A 20,987-nucleotide genomic window follows, 5' to 3' on the forward strand; every position below is an offset into this window, starting at 1 on the left:
GCGCAGCTGGGGTGCAGAGGCAGGCTTCGTGCCTGTCCTGGCACCGTGGACCACACTGCACCCTGGAAGCAGCCAGCAGCAGGTCCGGCTCCTAGGTGGAGGCGCGCAAGTGGCTCCACGCAATTCTCGCCCGCAGGCACCACCTGCCCCCCCAGTTCTCGGCCAATGGGAGTGCAGAGCCGGTGCTCAGGGCAGGGGCAGCATGTGGAGCCCCATGTCCCCCTTGCCTAGAAGCCAGACCTGCTGCTGGCCGTTTCTGGGGCGCAGCACAGTGTTGGAACAGGTGGGCACTAGCCTGCCTTAGCTGGGCACCACTGCCAACAGGACTTTTAACATCCGGTCGGTGATGCTGAGCAGAGCGACCCAGTGCCTGACATGCCACAACTCAGTACTGGGTCGTGACCCTAACTCTGAGAAACGCTGAACTAGATGACTCATTCAAATCGTTGTTTTGGCATTCTACATTTTCTTACAACCTCTCTGGTAGTAGGAAGCATACAAACATTCTGCACAAAATAATGACTACATTAACAATTTAAGACTATGCAATATTTATTCATTCCTTCTTTCCCCTTCCCCGTCTTTCATAGCAACCATCACCATAGGATATAAACATCTACATTGAATTTTTTTTTTTGCTGAGCAAAATTCTTTGTACTCTTAATATCATTAAAGAGAAAAGTTAGCCAACATCTTTACGATCTGACATAAGTTATAATAAGCCCATTACATTCAAACATGAACTGTACATAATGATCAAATTTGATACTACAAAATACATTCAGTTGTCCAAATATTAGACATATATAAGGAATTGTTTGATCCTCTATTAAAGTAAAATGAAAGACTAATATTAGTAAGAAATGGCAGGGCACAGTTAAGATAGCTTGAATCTTGTGGCTTCTCTTTAATTGCACTTAGCAGCCAGAACTGTAACAAAGTTTTATTATGGAAATTAAGTTAGTAATTTTTACTAACCTTAAGTTGGGGAGACAGTGTTTCCTAATGGATAGAGCACAGGAGAGGGATTCAGGAGACCTGAGTTCTATTCCTGGCTCCATCACTCCCTGCTGGATGACCTTAGCCAAGTCACTTTACCCCTCTGTGCCTGGAGATAATGGTACTGACCTCCATAAAGCATTTTGAGATCTACTGATGAAAAGTGCTACCTAACATCTAGGTATTATTAATACTTTCAAAGCTCTTTGCATTACTCTTCATGCTTCTCCTTTCACCGTCCCGAGATGGTTCTTCTGGAGATAAGAGGTCCACTAAGATTGAAATGGGGGTGCGAGGGGGAATGCAAACTAGAACTTGTTAGAACGGCATCCCTAACTCTGATTCCCCCCGCAGGTGGTCCCAGTTCTATCATGATGTGCTTCCCTGTTTGTGATAACCTCATGACTCTAATTTTTGGTTGATAGCCAAAAAATGAATAAATAAAGTGGAGCAGTAAGATACATCTCACCAACTATGAACATTCCTAAAAAATAAATGCTGCCTGCGGGTGAAGCAATAGTTTTGCCAATCACCACCATTCCCTCCAGAACAGAGGTTCTCAAGCTGGGGGTCGGGACCCCTCAGGGGTTCACAAGGTTATTACATGGGGCGTCGTGAGCTGTCATCCTCCACCCCAAACTCCACTTTGCCTCCAGCATTTATAATGGTGTTAAATTATAATCATATATATGTTTTTAATTTATAAGGGGGGGTTCACACTCAGAGGCTTGCTGTGTGAAAGGGGTCACCAGTACAAAAGTTTGAGAACCACTGTGCCAGAACATTGACCACATGCTCGTCCCTTTCAGGTAATCACTGCCAACAGGAAAGTTTCTCATGCTCTGAAGCCCTTGGTCACCATTAGGGCTAAGGATGTAGAAGGAAAAGATTGACAGTAATGAGGTCTCGACCCTTAATGTGTTTTGCAAAATGGACACTGCAACATTACAGCTTGTTCTTACTGCAAGGTTTAGAATCCATTCAGGATTTTGTCAGGACAACACCCTAGCCTCCCCCACTCTATGGCTACTGCAGCACTCACACCCTTTATTTCTCCATTATCTTCCATCCACCACTATTCCAGCACTCAACAGGTTTTCCCCTTCTACATTACTGTGGCATAAATTTTCTCATTTCTGTTCCTCTTATCCAACTTAGCCATCAATCCAGTGCTCCAATTCCTTCACATCACCACTGGTGTAAGTAGTGGCTTTGCTCATCTACACCAAGGGTTGCAGCAATGCAGCTACACCAATAGCTGTAACTGGGGCAAATCCCCAATCTAAACAAGGCATAAGAATGGTTGGTTGATGGTGCAAGGGCCCTGAGCCTAGTGGGCTCTTCCCATACTACTTGGGACCCACACCAAGGGAGAGGAGTACTATCAGCCAGTTCTCCAATTTCCAGTTAATTGCTATGCCTGGCTACACACACAGGCTCCTCACAATGAATTAACTTGCTCCCCCCATACAACCCAAACAAATTATGTCCATCCTAAACACACCCCTTAAGATTCTGGGCTTCCATTTTTTCCTCAGCTGCCCTGCTCCCTCATTCCCCTTTTGGTAACTGAGGAGAGAAGCTGGGAGTCTCATCTCCCTCAGGTGTAGGTGGGGAGCAGGAAGGAGTCTTCACCATAGCTCTGGGAGAGGGGCAGCATTAAAACCAGAGAGGAGGAGCTTAATGTCTAGCTGGGTAACCCTTCACAGCCCGCACATGACTGACTCTTCTGTGGGTAGGCAGGGCAGGGGAGTCATGCTTGTAAGGGAGAAAAAAAGCTCCTGGCCATGTACAACAGTTCTGGTTATTAGCCTTTCCTCAGAAGGCAGGGATGTGAGGAAAGACTGCCAACCACAGTAGTTCTTTATAGATTAAGAAGTCTTTTTCACAGACCTATAGGATGGCCTGTAAACCTTTAGTCTATGGATAAAACTCATACAGCTAGCAGTCCTGATATTAGAGGTGTTCTTTAAATCACTTGTCTCATTTAGGACTGGTATAATCAACCACCTTATTTTGAAACTTAAAGAATGATGCAAATCTACTTGAATTTTGTTTTTGCCAAAACATGGCATTGAAATACAATACATTTATGCAATTTCTAAAGTTAAATCAAATGAAAACTTTAAGAATGCATAAACTTCTCACCTTCAGAAGGTTACATAGCACTTCTTCACCTGGAGTAATAAATATTGTGCTGTAGCATCTTCATGGAAAAGTTCTCTCTAAGCCACTTCCTCTAAATTTAATCTTTCAGTCTTTCATCCTCTCTTTAGCTTATGCTTGATTCTGAATAATGTGGTGTGATACTGTGCGTTAAGGATGCTATATAGGAATCAATAGTATAGAACTGTAATCACTTCAAGAGCATACTAATCAGGGGTGCTGGAACAATTTGTATAGTGGGGTGCTGAGAGTCATTGAACTAAACGGTAAACTCTATATATGATGGAAACCACTTCAAGCTAGGGGGTGCGGTAGCACCCCTAGTTCCAGCACCTATTATCCTAATTCTAAACAAGTTTAGTATAAATAAACTAATGCTAGTTACAGGATGATGTGATTGGTTTCATCATCTGCTAGTGCAATTAAAACCTGAGGAGAGAGAGAAAACTTACAAGTTTTTTTGGAAGCAAGATCAGTGGCTTGCATTTGGTCCAAATAGGAATCAGAAATGTAAGTCTCAACCTAAAAAAATAATTGAACATACAACATGACTAGTAAAGCAAAATGTCAAAAACAAGATATGCTACACAAGAAAATTGGTCAGCTATTTATGCCAATATTTTGCTATCGGGCTCTGGAAATTATTCTAATAGAAAGAGGAAAGTCCTTTTCCAAGATTCAATGCCAATTGTTTCAGAGACACCATGTAATCAGAGACTCCAGTACTATCTTGTGGTAAATTTCTACTGGCTTCTAGAAGCTTCCCTATTTTTCTCATTCACATGTTAACAGGGAAGATTCATGGTAATTTTGAATTCATTACCATTGAATTTTACTTACCACTAATTTGGTTTCTCCCCAGTCCCTATTATCAATTTTTGACATTGGGTACCTCTTACCAGCAGATAGAGAAGAAAGAATTTGTGACTTCAGTTCCATATAAAAGATTCAATTCTGGTTGAAGAAATTAGCTCAGGAAAAGAGTATAGTGAGGAAGTTCACATGACTTTAAATTACAACCAACTGTGGAAAGAATCAATGTGACAATGTAGGGGGGAAAAAAGATAAGAAAGACCGTTCAGGCTGCCTGGTACTGATGGACTCAGATCAAAGATATTATTTAAAAAATCCTTTTCTGGGTTGCTTTCTTTAAAATACAAACACTCACCATTTTTCTCTCTTGGCTTTAAGAATGTCGGACTAAGGAAACCCAAGATAGCAGGAAATTTAACTAACTCTGGACACTGAAAACTACAAAATAATACCTATGTATAGTAGAGATCAGGGCGTGTGTTGACTCAGAGAACTCTGAAAAGTCAACTTGACTGCAAGATGCAGAATTCGCCTTCCAAAGATAAGGTCTGCACATTTAGCATCAGAGCAAGAGGGCATTAGTATCATGAAACCAAGCACTCTAAATTAAGAAAATCTCAAGTAAAATTTCCCCTGCAACTTTAATTGGCTTTGTTGTACATCCTATTTTATATGATGCATTGATAATTGATTAATGCATAGAAATTGTATTTAACAAGAAATACAGGAAGAGAAAATTTTATTAAAGTTAATGTTTAAAATCAAATTTACACAAGTTAAGAGGGGAGGTACTGTACATCTGGGGTCGGGTTTGGGTTATGGGGGATTGCAAGTATCGATTACAAGGTTCATGAGGTACATACATATCACATAACCAGCATAGATCCCGATTAGGGTGTGGGAGTTTTTAAAGCGTCAGTGTATAAGTGGGCTTGGGTACGCCACCCATGGAATGTATTAAGAGTCCAATTCAGTATTGGTGTAGAGAATAAGTACATGGGTGGGGTATGTTATTGGTTCATCAAGGAAGGAAATGGGTTATTTCCCTGGTCGGCATTCTCAGTTGCTCAACCTGGTACTGTTGGTGTCCTATGATGTGTTCCGTATAAAAGTCTCTGGACCACCTGATGGCGTTGGACACCATGAGCTGTCTCATGAGCCAGGCGTAGTGTTGACCAACTCCACACGCTCTCAGTACCGGCTTGTTGTGGGGGCCCCATGCACCCAGGGTGTGGATCTGCACCTTGTAGCCCTGGGCTCTCAGGGTATCGGCCAGCGGGGTGTACTTCAGCGCCTTCCGTGCTCGGGCCTCGTGAAAGGCCTGTGACCTGTTTTCAAATGGCACTGACACATCTACCATGAGGACCTTCTTCTTTTCTGCGTCGGTCATGATGATGTCGGGTCACAGTCAGCTGTCCCCTACATGTCCAATGTGGCCAAGTTAACAGGAGAAACCAAGTTTCTGAATATATAGTGTTTTGGGTGCTTGATTTTGCCAAATTAATTTTACATTAATGCTCTTTTTTTTTTTGCATTAACTCCATTGCTTTATAAAAGAAAAATCCATAATTATTTGACTTTGCAAAGTTTATGAGCACTACCTGATTTGTCACATTAGTGCCTAAAACTATAGTCAGATCTGAATCATCCAAAGTCTGCTTAATCAAAGCTCTCAGTTACTGGATGGTCAAATATGTCCCAAGGTTGGACTGAAACTCAAGTCCTTCAGAGAACATTGGTCTGAATTTTCTCAGGTCCTTAGTTTAGAACTACTAACTGGGCTGCTCAGATAAGTGTCTCCATCATTTCCCCCAGCAAACTATCAGTTCTTTCATATAGAATGAGCCAGACCTTTCGAGGTTTTCCCTCCTTGCACAGTCCTTTGGCATCTACAGCTAGCAATCTCCTTACTCCAAGCTAATGGATTTGTGAAGCTATTAAGATGCTATAAGTTCCTTAGTCTGCTGCTAAGCAGCTTGCTGTATTTACAACCCACAATGACCCTTGCTCTATAGCTATTAAGCCATTCAAGCTTACAGGCTTCTGTTTCAGCTTTGAGCTTGTAAATTCCTATAACCAAACTACTGTAGAGATTGATACCTGCATGTGCATATACACTGTATCCAAGTGTAATGCTTTATACCACTGAAAGCAGGAATTACAAGTTTTAAAATCAGTATTGGTTGTCATTCTCCTGGTAGTAGCAAGGTGGAAAGCTTTAGCATAGTCAGGGCCCAAGTGTTTTGCTTCCACCATTGTTACTGCCAGCAGTAAATTACAGTTCCAGTTTATTCCAGTGTAGGTACAACATCTACCCGGAGTGGACTCCAAATCATAGGAGTAATCAAAACGGCCAGTTAGCATGTGGAGAAGTAGTGGAGACAGACTAATATGCTGAGCTCAAGGAGGGTTGGAAGTGCTTGGGGTCTGATTCTAGATATCCATTTGTAGGGTTTATGTGGCTACCGTAACCCTGAGATTGCACTAATAGCTCAATTCTGACCATGGCGAAGGGGAACCTTCTTAGAATAAGTGGCTTCTATCCAAGAGGGGACACTTTCTGTCCTATGGAATATAGTTTATAAGCAGTCTGGATTACCATCCAGTCAAAAGCAATCTCAGTACCAGGTTACCAGACTGCCTGGCTCAATACCAGGTCAATGCTGGAAATGCAGTTTTCAAGGCCAGACAGGTAGCTTTCCCACACTCTTCTAATAGCTTCAGATTAGACCTGACTATGATTTTAGAATTTCTGAAGATCCAACAGCAGAGAGTACATCCTACAAGAATTTAAAACATCCTTTTGGGTTCAGTCCTTTCAGCAGCACAGTTCATACGTTCCCCAGTAAGAATAACCAGGCCCACAATCAGAGAACAGAACACCTTTCTTGCATTTGGCAAGCTTATTGAATTTTAAGTTCTCCTTCCATGGCAGCAGGTTTCAATCAATCAAGTGCAGAACACAGGGAGATCTCTGGCTGAAAGGGGGCAGAGCCAGAGTGGCGCATAGGAAAGAGCATGCACAGCCCCTATTACATTAAACCCCTAAATTCTGGACTGGACGTTATCCAGGAGCCTGTATCTGTATCTCCAGCAAGCCATAGTCAGGTTTGGGACTAATATTGCAAGGTCCTGAAGTCTGATTGATGCATCTCAGCTTTTTAGAGCTAGAGCAGAACCAGCAATCAACCCTGATCAACATCAGAGGTTTGTTGTTTTTTTACATTGCGGTGTTTTTTGTTTTGTTTCTGTTTTTTTAAAAGCTTCCTTCAGCCTGTTTTCTAAAGGACTTTAACAACAACATTTTGTACAGCTATATATATATATGGAGGGAAGAAGGATGCATTCACCTACCATCAGCACTGCCTCCTAATGACAGCTAACTAATCCTATAACTTGGAAATTGGCAAAAATATCTAATTCACCACAGCTGTCCTAGCCCTGCTACCCTGCAATCTCTGCACTCAAGACATGCAGCTGTGCTTATTCTTCTACCCACAGAGCGAACATTAACTCTCTCCCAGCCAACCCTAGGACAGGCCCAGATCCTCAAACATATTTAAACTCCCACTGAACTCAATAGGATGTAGGTGCCTAAATACCTTTGAGAATCTGGGCCAAAATCCTTTTCTGAAATTTTTACGTATGTCAACAACTTTTGTTACTACTGTCCATAGGGTTTTGTTAACTTGTCTGCAAACGCTAGCTAGGTTTGGTAGTATTGCTCTTCAGTGGTTCTGTGCTTTCAGAGGTCACAGACTGTTTTTGGGCAATTGCTCATGATGGATTTCTTGTGTGGGGTTCTGGAAAGGTCTGTTGTGTCACCCTTTCCATTTTGTGTGTACATGATACCTCTGTAGGAGAGGGCAAGTTGATCTGAGTTTAGGTGTTGTTGATACTCAGCATGGTTTCTCATTTTCATCCAACCCAAATAGTGAGGTACCTGTGTTTACCCAATACCTAGTCAAGAATGAAATTTAGATAAGTTCAAGCTGATTAAAGTGCTTTTTGGAGAAAATGGGGTGAAGTTAATTGGTAAGGGGAAGGATATTAAAATTGTAATAGGGGTAGTTTGTTCTGCACCAATTTTTAGGGTACCCTACCTTTTCCTCAAGTACATACATTGAGGGGATACACTCAGATCCTTTTCTTCTCCAGTAGCAAAGAGTACCTTTATCCCTAAATTTCATGACAGTAAACCATGCTGTTATTTTTAGATTGGATTGCTGCAATATGTTCTACCTGGTGCATTTCTTGAAGACCCTTCAGAAGCTACAGCTGGCTCAGAGTGAGGCTGCCTACCTGTTACATGTTATTTATCAATGAGAACATATTGCTACAGTATTTCAGCAACACTAGTTTTCTATTTGTTTGGTTCTGGGTGTAATTCAAAATACTGCTTTAGTCTATAAAGCCCTATAGGACTTCAGTCCCAGCTGTTTAACAAATCTATTTTCTGTGATTTACTACAGTAATTAAAAGGTTCTACGGTGCTGAAGTTAACAAGGAGGTAGGCAAATGGAGGAGATTAAACTTGCAGAGGCAAGTTAGTGATAGAATATTTGTGAGGTGGTGTCTCAAATCTAGAATTTGCTTCCAATAGATGGATCCCAAATTTATTAGTTGTTGTGGTGGAGAGCAAGGGTCTCTGTTAGGGACTGTCTTTTCATTCTTCTGTAAAAAGGTATATTCATACATGTTTATTATATAATTTTACCATAAGCATTTGGAATATTTTTTTTAAATCATAGCCCTAGAAAATAAATGAAGAAAGGCTTTTCAAAATGAGTGACAGCTACTATAATACACACATACAAGACATCTAACTTGCATTCTTACTATAAGGACTAGAGTATTTTGAGGCTAGAGTGAAATTGTTCCTACCTGGCATTTCTCCAGTATGGCTGGAACAAAGGGCTGAGTCCTAATTTCCTTAGTGTACAAACATCCTTCAGCAGGCATTGCTTAGTATTGAGTCACTTTGCACACAACATATCCAGGTTGTAACAGCTCAGACCAAGATCAAAATGGAGCAGGATTTGTCTGAGCCAGAATGCTTTGGATGTTGAAAGCATCCTAGCCTACATTTCTGTCTGGTACCAAAAACCAGTGATTACTTTAAAATATGATCTTTTGTGAACAACCAGGGATTCATCCAATGATATTCATCATCAGGAATTCTACCTTGGGGCCGGACTTCATTACAATAAACCAAATCATTCCCAAAGTTCTCAAATCCCTATCCAGGCCTTCCCTACTTAAAGCCCTCTCCCAAAAACCCTCAGAGTCCCCTTCTATAGTCTTATATCCCTACTTGACTCTAGTCATCTCTCTCCCTGAGCAATAACTTCTCTAGGTGATCCTGCTGCTCTTTATAGGGCAATCATCTCCTCAGTATCCAGCTGGTTCTACTAATTAAACCATGCACCCTACGCCAGGTGTGGCAGGCAGGGCTCATTGGACAGTATTGGTTGGCTCCAAGCCTCTAGCCTTGAAAGGGGGCATGCTACGCCATTACACCCACAGATCGGATAAAATCTCATGCATGTATCTGAAAAAGATCCTTTCCCCATAGAATACCCTTTGACACAGAGAATGGTGTTTGAGGGTGGGAGCTAAGAAATAAGGGGCTCTGCTCTCACCCTGTTTTACTGAGTGCATTTACTATTTCTGTACAATTCACAACTTTGATTACTAACCAGGGCTTCAAATCCTTACTCTAGGAGGCAGGCAACTATCATTGCTTCCTTTTTACAAATAATGAAGTGACTAAAAGGTTGCAAAAGGTCATTTCAAGCACAGCTGGGATTAGAATACAGGAATCTAATATGATAGACTCAACTCTCACCCCCACTGCTTTTCAGGCTAGATATGCCAAACCTGTGTGTTTGGTTATATTCTCTATAGCTAGTGTTGACCCCACAAGACCAGCTCCCAGAGCCATGAACAAACCCCCAAGAATCTGGATACTCAACACCCCCCTGCTGTCTCACAAATAGTTTTGTAATTCCGTCAGGAAGCATATGGTATGTGACCTTTAGTGGCTTGTCCACTTAGATTCAAGGGCCAGAAAGGAGCCATCTAGAGCATATCTTTTAGAAAAACAACCACTATTATTAATTTTAAAATTGCCAGTAACAGAGAATGCACCACAACACTTGGTAAATTGTTCTACTGGTTAATTTCCCTCACTGTTAAAAATGTATGTTTTATTTCCAGTCTGAATTTGTCTAGCTTCAACTTCCAGGCACTGGATCACGTTACACCTTTCTCTGATAGATTCAAGAGTCCATTATCAAATATTTGTTCTCCATGTAGGTACTTGTAAACTGTAATCAAGTTGCCCCTTAATCTTTTTTTTTAAAATAAATAGATTGAGCAACTTCAGTCTATCACTAGAAGGCATGCTTTCTAATCCTTTAATTATTCTCAAGGTCTTCTCTGAACTCTCTCCAATTTATGATTATCCTTCTTGAACTGTAGACACCACAACTGGACACAGTATTCCAGCAGCAGTTGCACCAGTGCCAAATAGAGGTAAAATAATCTCTCTATTCCTACACAAAGATTAACAGCCTACTTCCCCGGCAAGTTGTTTATTCAGCTCAAGTAGACAAGATCAGTGCTGTACCTCTGAAGCTTCTGGGTTCAAACTCTGCTGACTGCCCAAGTAGAGGGAAAAACTGTGTGGTCATGTAAATGAGTGGCACTAAGGTTTCAGACGGGCTCTGCAAGAATCTAGTGTCTGACAACATAGAGCTCAGTGTAGGATTGAGGGCTTAGATTATTAAAACTGAAAGATTTTAAAATCCCATGTTCTTGTGCCTATTTATGATTTTTGTTTCCTTCTTTCATTTCTCAGAGCTTGGGCAATGAAAATCTTTGAAGGCAGCTTCACTTTTGTTTGTAGTTAGATTTACTTTCAGGTTCCCAATTCTGCACCATATAGGTTGCAACTACATTTTGGGCAAATTTGACTTGACAATTATACTTTTAACTTTTCTCAGCAGCTCTAGCTCCTTGGATGTAAAAAAAAAAAGGAAATGCATTTGACACAAGCAGCAAATAACACCAAAAATAGTCTCAATATTTTCTCTCATGGTGCTGAAAATATTTTGTCAAACCATTTTCAAATCAGTTCAGCAGGACCCATTGCGGACAACTGTTGTCGGAAACTTGTCCTTTTGCTTGTTTAGATGAAACCTTAGTTTTACTCTGTGTATCACAACAAATAACCCCTCACCCTCCTTGGTATTAATACCCTTTAGCTATTTGTGTATTTTTATCATATCCTCCATTCGTTTAATCATCTCCTGGGAAGTTATACTTGTGTAACTTCCCACCATAAATCAGTCCCTTCACCCCCATCGTAATTTTTGTTGGTGAACTTCCTCCAGTTTGTCAATATTTTTCTGGTAAGATGGGTTGAGATCCTCAAAGGCATTTAGCCTCCAGCTACCACTGAAATCAATTGGAGTTTGCCACCTACATATCTTTGAGTATCTTGGCCATGGTGGCTAAAGTTGAATGTAATATTCCAGGTGCAGTTGCATCATGACTTTATTGCTCAGTGACTTGATAGCTTTTGATACACAGATCAAAATCAATGGCCTTATTGAAAGCCATATCACTCCATGGCTTATGGCTACTGAGTGCAGGTGGGCACTGGGTGAAGGTGGTGCTTGGAAGATTACAGATCCTGAAGTCATTTGTACTGGTCTACTGTAATAATTCTTTATCATGGCAAATCATGAAACATTGGAACTCAAAACATGGGTGTCACCTTTTATATATATATTTTTTTTTTAGTATTTTTATTTTTGAATGTTAACTACTGTTTATGTCAAACTTCTCATCAATCACAAACTTCAGGAAATGTTGACATTTATACTTTGGTTGTGATTTCCTCTCCCAATAAAGTCTGAAAGGATGTTGAAGTCTCCTGCTGCTGCTGATGCCATAAGTATTTCCTGTTCCACACTGAAGAAGTGCAACAACTGACCAGTGAAGTTAGAGACACTGTCAACATAAACCTGGCTCCAGTCTTAAATGTTGCTAAAACAAGATCTTTACATAACCTAAAACCAATAGAAATATGTCCATGAAACTTTGGAACCAAGTCCAATATCAGTGGAAACGAGTATCAAGAGTTCTTCCTGCAACAGTGCTGAAAATGTTTTCATCACATCCATACTAGTGAATAAACGGTTTTCAGCATTAATTCAGTGGGAGCCATTGCTGAAAATGGGTCACTTAAGTCATGTAGAGAGGGTTTAGAAGTAATAGGATGAAATCAAGAAATGGAAAATTTTAACTGACTATAAAAAAAAAATAGAATTAGTCTCCCAAAGGAAGTGGTGGAAATGCCATCATCTGGGACTTTTAAAACCAGATCTGACAAAAGATTTAAAAATGTAGGGGAAACTCCTTCACAGGCAAGGCGATAAAGTGCAAGTGTATGATCGAATATATCTTTTCCATTTGTATAGTTTTCATTTGATTGAGGAACTCTAGTAGTTTTGGCATGAGTTTTGTCATGGATTAGAAGTGATTATGAGACCAAAAACAAAGAGTAGGAATAAATGGTCAATTTTCATTATGGCAAAAGGTTAACGATTGGGTGTCCTCAGGTTCCATTCTAGGGGCACCTTTGTTTAACATTATAGAGTGACAGTAGCCATTCCATATCTAAAGTTGAAGCTAGCTCATTAAAAGTACAACTTTCAATACTCCTCTTACTTCCCCTAAATAAGAAATTGATCTTCCTGAGATGTTGACTACTGCATCTCATCCCAGCGTAGTTTTTTTCTGGGAACTTTGGTAAAGATCAGACAAAGAGTTTTAAATTTATGGTATTTTGCAAATGTAGCTGTAATGTATTTTTTTCAAAATTATTCTAATATGTTTTATTTTTTAATTCCTCAGCTCTCCAAAATGGCTAGAAATAGAAACACCCAAATTGTTTTGTTTGCCTTGCTGAGGAGAAATGCCTTTTAACATTTTGGAGCAGGTTACTGTGAAATGGGAGTAGATAAGATCTAAAAAGTTTGTGGATGTATAAAGAGCAATGTATATAGTTAAAATATTTATAAGTTACAAATACAAAAACTACATTAAAAACATTATGTTTGCAAAGTCAAGCATTCAGGAATTAGGAAATGCCAGAATTAAGGTTGCCTGTGCAGGAAAATTAAAAAGAGATGCTGAGTTAAAGAAGATCAAAGCATTGCCATTCACATACAAGGACGAGATTACGTGACAGTTGAAGTCTGGCACCATAAAACATGTTACAGAGACTACTCAAGATTTTTGACAAAGTCAGCAGATAAGGATAAGCCTATCTGTGCTGAGCAGATGTACAGGAAAGCCTACAAGATTTTCTGAGCCACTATCATCCAACAGAGGCTCATTGTAGACCAGGACGTTTTGTGGATGACAAGATTGATCCAGATTTTCATTGAGCTTGTAAAAAATCATAAGGGTCTTGAGGATCATGCTGCCTGGTATGGCTCATGACTGCGAGTGCCTACCTCAGAGCAGACTGCCAAAAACAGGACAGACGCCTCAAACTAGTGGTATGTTCTATCGCAGCTCCTGGCTTCTAATTTTCCATGGGGGTACTCAACCCCCGCGCAGTACCGGGCCTCATCCCCAATCCACCCCTTCCCTCAAGCCCCAATCCCCGCCCCACCTCTTCCCACCCCACCCCCATCCTCACCCCACTCTGCTCCTTCCCCCAACGCCCTCTCCCCTGAGCGTGCCCCGTCCCCACTCCACCCTCTCCCTCCCAGCACCTCCTGCACTGTTGAAGTTGGAGCCTCCTGAGAGTGGGGGAGGAGTTGATTGGTGGGGGCTGCAGGTGGGCAGGAGGGGAGCTTGGCTATCGGTGGGTGCTAAGCACCTGCTAATTTTTTTCTCCCATGGGTGCTCCAGCCCTGGAGCATCCATGGAATCAGTGCCTACATGTTTTATAATTAGATTTCACAAACCCAGTAATAAATGTGAACTCCTGGATCACTATAACCAGTCTTATCATGGAGTCACAGACAGTCCCCTTAAGGCTTAGGCTGTCCAGTCTATCTTGCCACTTGTCCAAATTGGACTTAGGCCTTGTCTACACTGGCAAGTTTCTGCGCAGTAAAGCAGCTTTCTGCGTTGTATCTCCTGAGGTGTACACACTGCCAAGCCACTTCGTGTGCAGAAACTGCACAGTTGCAGCACTGTAAAAAAAAAACAAAACACTCCAACGAGAGGCGTACAGCTTTTTGTAGCAGACACCCGGGTTGATTACAGCACTGTGATTGGCCTCCAGGAGGTGTCCCACAATGCCTGTTCTTGCCTCTCTGGTCATCGGTTTGAACTCTACTGCCCTGCCCTCAGGTGACCAACCATGAGCCCCACCCTTTAAATTCCCTCAGAATTTTGAAAGACCCCTTCCTGTTTGCTTGGTGCCGCATGCAGTGGTCTCAGCGCATCTTTCCAGGTGACCATGCTCCATGCACCAGGCGATCCCCCGCTTGGAGCAATGCCGAGCTGCTGGACCTCATCAGCATTTGGGGAGGGGAGGCTGTCCAGTCCCAGCTGTGCTCCAGCCATACGAATTATGATACCCATGGACAGATTTCACAATGCATGATAGAAAAGGGCCATGACTGGAACACACTGCATTGCAGGGTCAAAGTGAAGGAGCTGTGGAACACCTCCCACAAGACATGGGAGGCAAACCACTGCTCCGGTGCTGTGCCCATGAGCTGCCGGTTCTACAAAGAGCTGGATGCGATACTTGGCAGCGACCCCACCTCCACTGTGAAGGCGACTGTGGATACTTCGTTGGCTTGCATGCCAGTCGAGAGTGGACCAAGCCAGGAGTAGGAAATCTTGGCGAGGATGTGGAGGGGGAGGGGGACCCAGAGGCAGAGGATGACTCGGAGGTCCGAGATGCATGCAGCCAGGAGCTCTTCTGTACCCCGAAGGAGACTAGCAAGTCACAGCTGTCGGAGACCAAACAGGAGAGGAAGCCCCTCATAAGTGGGTTTGATTTTGGGAATCGCTGAAGCGAGTTGTTGGGGACAGGAGGGTTGCAGAAAGCAGGCTTGTGTCTGTATGATGTGCATACCACTACATGCCTAGTCTGAGCAGCAGAACAGGGTGTAGACTGACTCCCTCACTTCACAGGTATCTGTCTCAGATCTCCACGAAACTCTCATGGAGATACTGGGCAATCCGCTGCCACAGGTTCTTTGGCAGAGCTGCTCTGTTTCTTGCCCCATTAAGGGTAACTTTCCCATGCCACTCTGTTGTCATGGTGAGGGGGAAGGGGACCATTGCTGTACACAGGCAAGTTGCATAAGGCCAGAGCGGAAGCTACAGTCTTGGAGAAGAACCTCGCTTGATTCCCTGCTCACCCACAGCGATGAGATATTTTTCATAATGAACACAGCCTGTGGAAAATGTGGGGACAGGAATGGTAATACAATGATTACTCACCATTTGGGGGGTCTTGTGGCTCATGTGTGCTTGCCTGGGGTCAGCCAGTTCTTGATTGGGTATGTGAATAGGGGCTGTGTTTTAAAATCACTGAATCAGTGGTCTGAGTTGCAAACAATATTGATTCTGTAAAATGTTGCATTTTGGCTTCACATATATGACCTTGGGAGCCCAGCCTCCCTCTTTGTTATCGCCAGCTGAATGGCTGCACAGTATTAGAAAGTGGACACGAAGAACTAAAGAGGACTTTCTGCATGATGTCATGATGCACTCCGCGGCCAAAACCAAGAATTGAAGCAGTGGCAGGACAGCGAGAAGAGAGACCCAACGAAGAACGTGGCACACCTGAATAAAGCCACAGAGCAGGTCTTAAACATTATGGAGCACCAAGTGGACACGCTCCAGGCGCTACTAGCATTCCAAACCGAGCAGCTCTGGGCCCGCGCTCCCCTGCAGCCGCTGTTGCAAAACTCTTTCCCATGAACCCCCCAGACACCGCCAACACACTCTTATAAACCTCCTGGCTCCAGTCTGTACCCGTGGCATTCCACTCCTCCCCCATCACAGTCCAGCACTTTTGACTCCCAATACTCACTGCACTCAACACCCATCCCTCTGCAGTCTGATCCTGCTGAAATACTGTACCCTCTGCACTGTACTCCAAAGGAGAAGGTTGGTTATGATACCTGGACATACACAAATCTTTAACCGTCCCAGGACCCACCTCCTCCTGGGACCCACCCTTCCGCCGTCCCCCATCCCCCTCAGTGCTGATGTGTTTTTTTGTTTGTCTCTCTCCTCCAGTTGTTTTTTAATAAAAGAATTGTTTTGGTTTGAAAGCAACCTTTATTCCATTAATTGAAAGCAAACAGAGCCCTGCAAAGCAACAGGCAATTTTCTTAAACCTTCATAGTGCATTGTCTGCACCAATCACAATCACCTCCTAGCATTACAAGCACTGCACTCCCGAGCATAGCAATAAATATTAGTGGCTTTCAGCTTCAAATTGCTGCCTCAAGGCATCCCTGATCCTTATGGTCCTGCGCTGCACCCCTGTAATAGCCCTGGTCTCTGGCTGTTCAAATGCAGCCTCCCGGTGCTGAGCCTCAGTGGTCCAGCCTTGAGTGAAGCCTTCACCCTTCCCTTCACAAATTTTATGGAGCGTACAGCATTTGGGTATAAGCATAGGAATATTGTCATCCACCAGGTCCAGCCTCCCATACAGGCAGCATCAGCGTGCCTTTAAATGGCCAAAAGCACACTCCACAGTCATTCTGCACTTGCTCCGCCTGTTTTTAAACCGCTCCTTGCTACTGTCAAGGTGCCCTGTGTATGGCTTCAAAAGCCATGTCATTAAGGGGTAGGCAGGGTCTCCCAGGATCACAATGGACATTTTGACTTCCCCTGCAGTGATCTTCTGGTCCGGGAAGAAAGTCCCGGCTTGCAGCTTCCTGAACAGGCCAGTGTTCCGAAAGATGCGTGCGTCATGCACCTTTCCGGACCAGCCTGCATTAATGTCTGTGAAATGCCCACGGTGATCCACAGGCGCCTGGAGAACCATTGAGAAATACCCCTTCTGATTAATGTACTCAGTGGCTAGGTGGTCTGATGTCAGAATTGGATTATGTATGCCATCTATTGCCCCTCCACAGTTAGGGACGCCCATTTGTGCAAAGCCATCCACAATGTCATGCACGTTGCCCAGAGTCATGGTCTTTCGGAGCAGGATGCAATTAATGGCCCTGCACATTTCTGTCAACACAAGTCCAACGGTCGACTTTCCCACTCCAAACTGGTTAGCAACCGATCGGTAGCAGTCTGGAGTAGCCAGCTTCCACAGTGCAATCACCACACGCTTCTCCAGGTGCAGGGTTGGGGCGAGCTCATCACACAGTCCCATGAATGTGACTTTCCTCCTCCAAAAGTTCTACAGACACTGCTCATCATCCCCGTGCATCACGATGTGATGCCACCACTCAGTGCTTGTTTTCCAAGCCCAAAAGCAGCTTTCCACTGTGGTCAGCACCTCCGTGAATGCCACAAGCAATCTCGTATCATAGCTACTACACGTGGCAAGATCAATATCGAACTGCTCCTGCCTTTGTAGTTTAAGGAATAACTCCACTGCCACTCGTGACGTGTTAGTGAGAGTGAGCAGCATATTGGTCAACAGTGCAGGATCCATTCCTGCAGAATGAAGAGGCAGAGCAGAATGCGCAGTACACAAACCATTGAAAGATGGCGCCAAATGTGGACAGAAGCACAGGGATTGCTGGGATGCAAAACAATGCATCACAGGGTCATTGGGACAGGACCCAGGCTGCCCCAACCCTCTCCACTTTCCCACAACTCTTAGCTGCAGAAGAGGAAGAGATGCTCTGTGGGATAGCTGCCCAGAGTGCATTGCTCTGAATACCGCTGCAAGTGCCGCAAGTGTGAACATGCTATTGCACAGGCAGCTGACAATATGAACACAACAGCAATTTCCCTTCAGCGTTCTCTGAGCGGCGCTGGAACTGCCATTGCTGTAACTCTGCCAGTTTAGACATACCCTTAGTGATACACCAAAAATCACAAAATAGTCAAATTGCTTCTAGTCCCAAGAGACCAGTCACTTACCCCAGATCAATTTGTATCTTAAATCTTACACCAAAGACACTGGCTATAGTCAGTTCTGTAATAAACTAACTAAAGGTTTATTAACTAGGAAAAAGAAATAATAGGGAGTTATTTACAGGTGTGACAAAGCTCCAACCTTGTCTCAGTGGGTCCCGAACTTCCAGGCAGATTACACTAGCCTCAGAGGCTCACTGTTACTCTCCACGTAGCCCTGCTCTCTCTAGAGGCAAGAGTCACAGCCTACTGAGCCATTTTCATCATAAGCCAGCAAGGGAGGTGGGAAGAAGCAACCCTCCCTCACACAGTCTCTGTTGTCTCACAGTCTCTGTGATTAATCGGGGAGAGGGGGGTGAGGGAGTCCGGGCCCGCCCTCTACTCCAGGCTCCAGCCCACAGACCCTAATAGTAGCAGCTATTGGTAGCTGACTTTTTGAAACAGGATGAGTACAATTTCCTGGGCCACTTCCCCACAGCAGCCCCCCACCTCCCCATCCAACATCTAGTTCACCCTTACCTCAGGGCCTCTTTCCTTGTAACTGTTAGAGTTTGTACTGCCCAATTTCTCCAAACGTGTCTCCAGCAGCATGGCTTCCCCCTACAGCTCCTGACAAATACCTCTAACTGACTAACTGGGAGGCTTTTAACTAGTTCCAGCCAGCCCTTGATTGGCTTCAGGTGTCCCAATCAACCTAGCTGTCTCCACTGCTTTCTAGAAGGATCTTAATTGGACCCAGGTGTCTTGATTAACCTGGAGCAACTGCCATTTGGTTACCATGGTAACAGGGATTTGTTTAGCCTGGGGCTAACATACCTGTTTCTCACTACTTTCCTATAGCCATCTGGCCTTGCCCCGTCTCACAGTTTAAAGCAAGCAAGCATAAAAACACAAATGAGTTACCATCTATGGTTCCTAAAGATGACAGAGATATAGTAATCTGTCATTTCAAAATGTCTTTCAGGATGGATTCAGGGGTAACCCTTGGGGATCTCTGCCCTGGTTTAAAGAAAAGGAGTACTTGTGGCACCTTAGAGACTAACCAATTTATTTGAGCATAAGCTTTCGTGAGCTACAGCTCACTTCATCCGATGAAAGCATTTCATGCTTTGTGTGTATATAATAAGATCTTCTACACTTTCCACAGTATGCATCCAATGAAGTGAGCTGTAGCTCACGAAAGCTTATGCTCAAATAAATTGGTTAGTCTCTAAGGTGCCATAAGTACTCCTTTTCTTTTTGCGAATACAGACTAACATGGCTGTTACTCTGAAACCTGACATTTTCTTGTGGCCCCCTTTTAATCTTTTACATTTAGCCTTTCAGTTCAGGAGATGAGCTCCCTTGCACATAGCATTGCCAAGGTGTGATAGGGCCATTCCCTAATCCTTTGTATCTTGATGTTCCTTAATGGCCCATTTAATCTCAATAGCCCTTCTTAATGGGGGATGGGACAATTCCAGAGTCTGAGTTTACAAATTCAGACCAAACATTTTCAAAGTTATAAAGCAAAACTTACATATTTCCTTATAGCTTGGAATACAGACATTACAAGTGAGATAAATGCATGCAGCAGCTTACAAGCATTTCATAGAGTCTGAACAATAAGTACATTCTTATAAGACTAATACCTATTATGAATAAAACTGAAATACTGGTGAGCTGGTTTGGTTCCGTGTATAGGTTTGTCAGTTATTAGCTAACGCCTATGGCCTTGGACAGAGTTGGCACTTGGTTTACCAGCATCACCCACTCTGTATAGGCAGACGTTTTCATAATCATCTGGGCACAATTATGGTAGAGACAAATGGAAATTTACACATCACAGCGTTTTTCCAAGACTCATGCCTTACAGCTACAATCAACGTTACTATAGAGAAGCCTGTTTTTAGAAATCCTGAATATTTTTGTGTTACAGAGGTGACAGACTGAAATATCATCTGAAACATGATTTCTCTCAGTTCACCTTTCATACACCACACTGCAAGAATGTTAGTGAGATGGTGTACACTGACACACTGTCAATAATAGAATTCCTTATCAATCAGAGGTATGAACAGATACAGAAACAACTCAGAGTGAAGAGGAGTGAATTCATTCTCAACCACAAGCTGATCTACCACCACATAGATCACCAACAGTAAGTACACCAGCTCCTGATGTGCAGTCATGGAGGATTCTGTACAGTACCACACTGATCATCAAGAGCTCATTGGATGACAGTCCTGGAATGAGTTGCCCCTGGCCACCTTCAATTAATTTAACTGTTGATGCTGCAAAGTCTGTTGTTCCAGTTGAACTTTACAATTTGATGGCCTCGATTACTGGAGCATCAACACTGCTGGCTATGTTGATCTTCCAAATGATGTGAATCTTAAATTCATATCACTTTGCCAAGACATTGTTTACTTTGCATCCAGGGGTCAAAAACAGATACGTAAATCCCCTTGTCTTGGATTGACAATTAGTCATTTAGCAGGATCAGCTCAAGTGGTCTCCATACTAAACAAACTGGGACACTGTGCATCTTGTAATACAGTAATTAGCCATGACGCAGACCTTGCTTAGCTACATCTTATTAAAGGTTCTGATGAGGTTCCACTGGGCTTTGCAAAGAGGCCTCCAACAGCTCTAGTATGGGAAAACATTGCTTTTGGAGAAGAAACCCTATAAAGGCAAGGCACCACCCACCATACAAATGGAACAATGCCACAGAGACACATCACTGAATCAATCCCAACATTAGGCAGAATGCCACTGCCAAGAGCAGTGTGTTCTCTTAAAGCACCTCCTGGTTTTGTGCTAGACCATTACTGTCAGAACAAGAGGCAAGATCCTACGGAATCTGAGTCATGATGCACATGTCCTATTAGAGGCTTACAAGTGCTGAACAAAACTGGAATTAGCGC

At 43.1% G+C, this 20,987-nt stretch overlaps 1 protein-coding gene across 1 annotated transcript in view; it reads right to left on the reverse strand.

The window, feature by feature from the left end:
- Positions 1-9,323, reverse strand: part of TGFBR1 (transforming growth factor beta receptor 1) — an 83,530-nt gene extending 74,207 nt beyond the window's left edge. The window contains exon 1 of the mRNA XM_043540349.1: positions 8,863-9,323. Coding sequence (XP_043396284.1) covers positions 8,863-8,869 — 7 coding nt within the window. The 5' untranslated portion in view covers positions 8,870-9,323. The remainder of the gene's footprint in view (positions 1-8,862) is intronic.
- Positions 9,324-20,987: the final 11,664 nt, after the last annotated feature.

Source organism: Chelonia mydas, chromosome 2 (assembly GCF_015237465.2).
Source record: "Chelonia mydas isolate rCheMyd1 chromosome 2, rCheMyd1.pri.v2, whole genome shotgun sequence".
Taxonomy (NCBI): Eukaryota; Metazoa; Chordata; order Testudines; family Cheloniidae; genus Chelonia; species Chelonia mydas.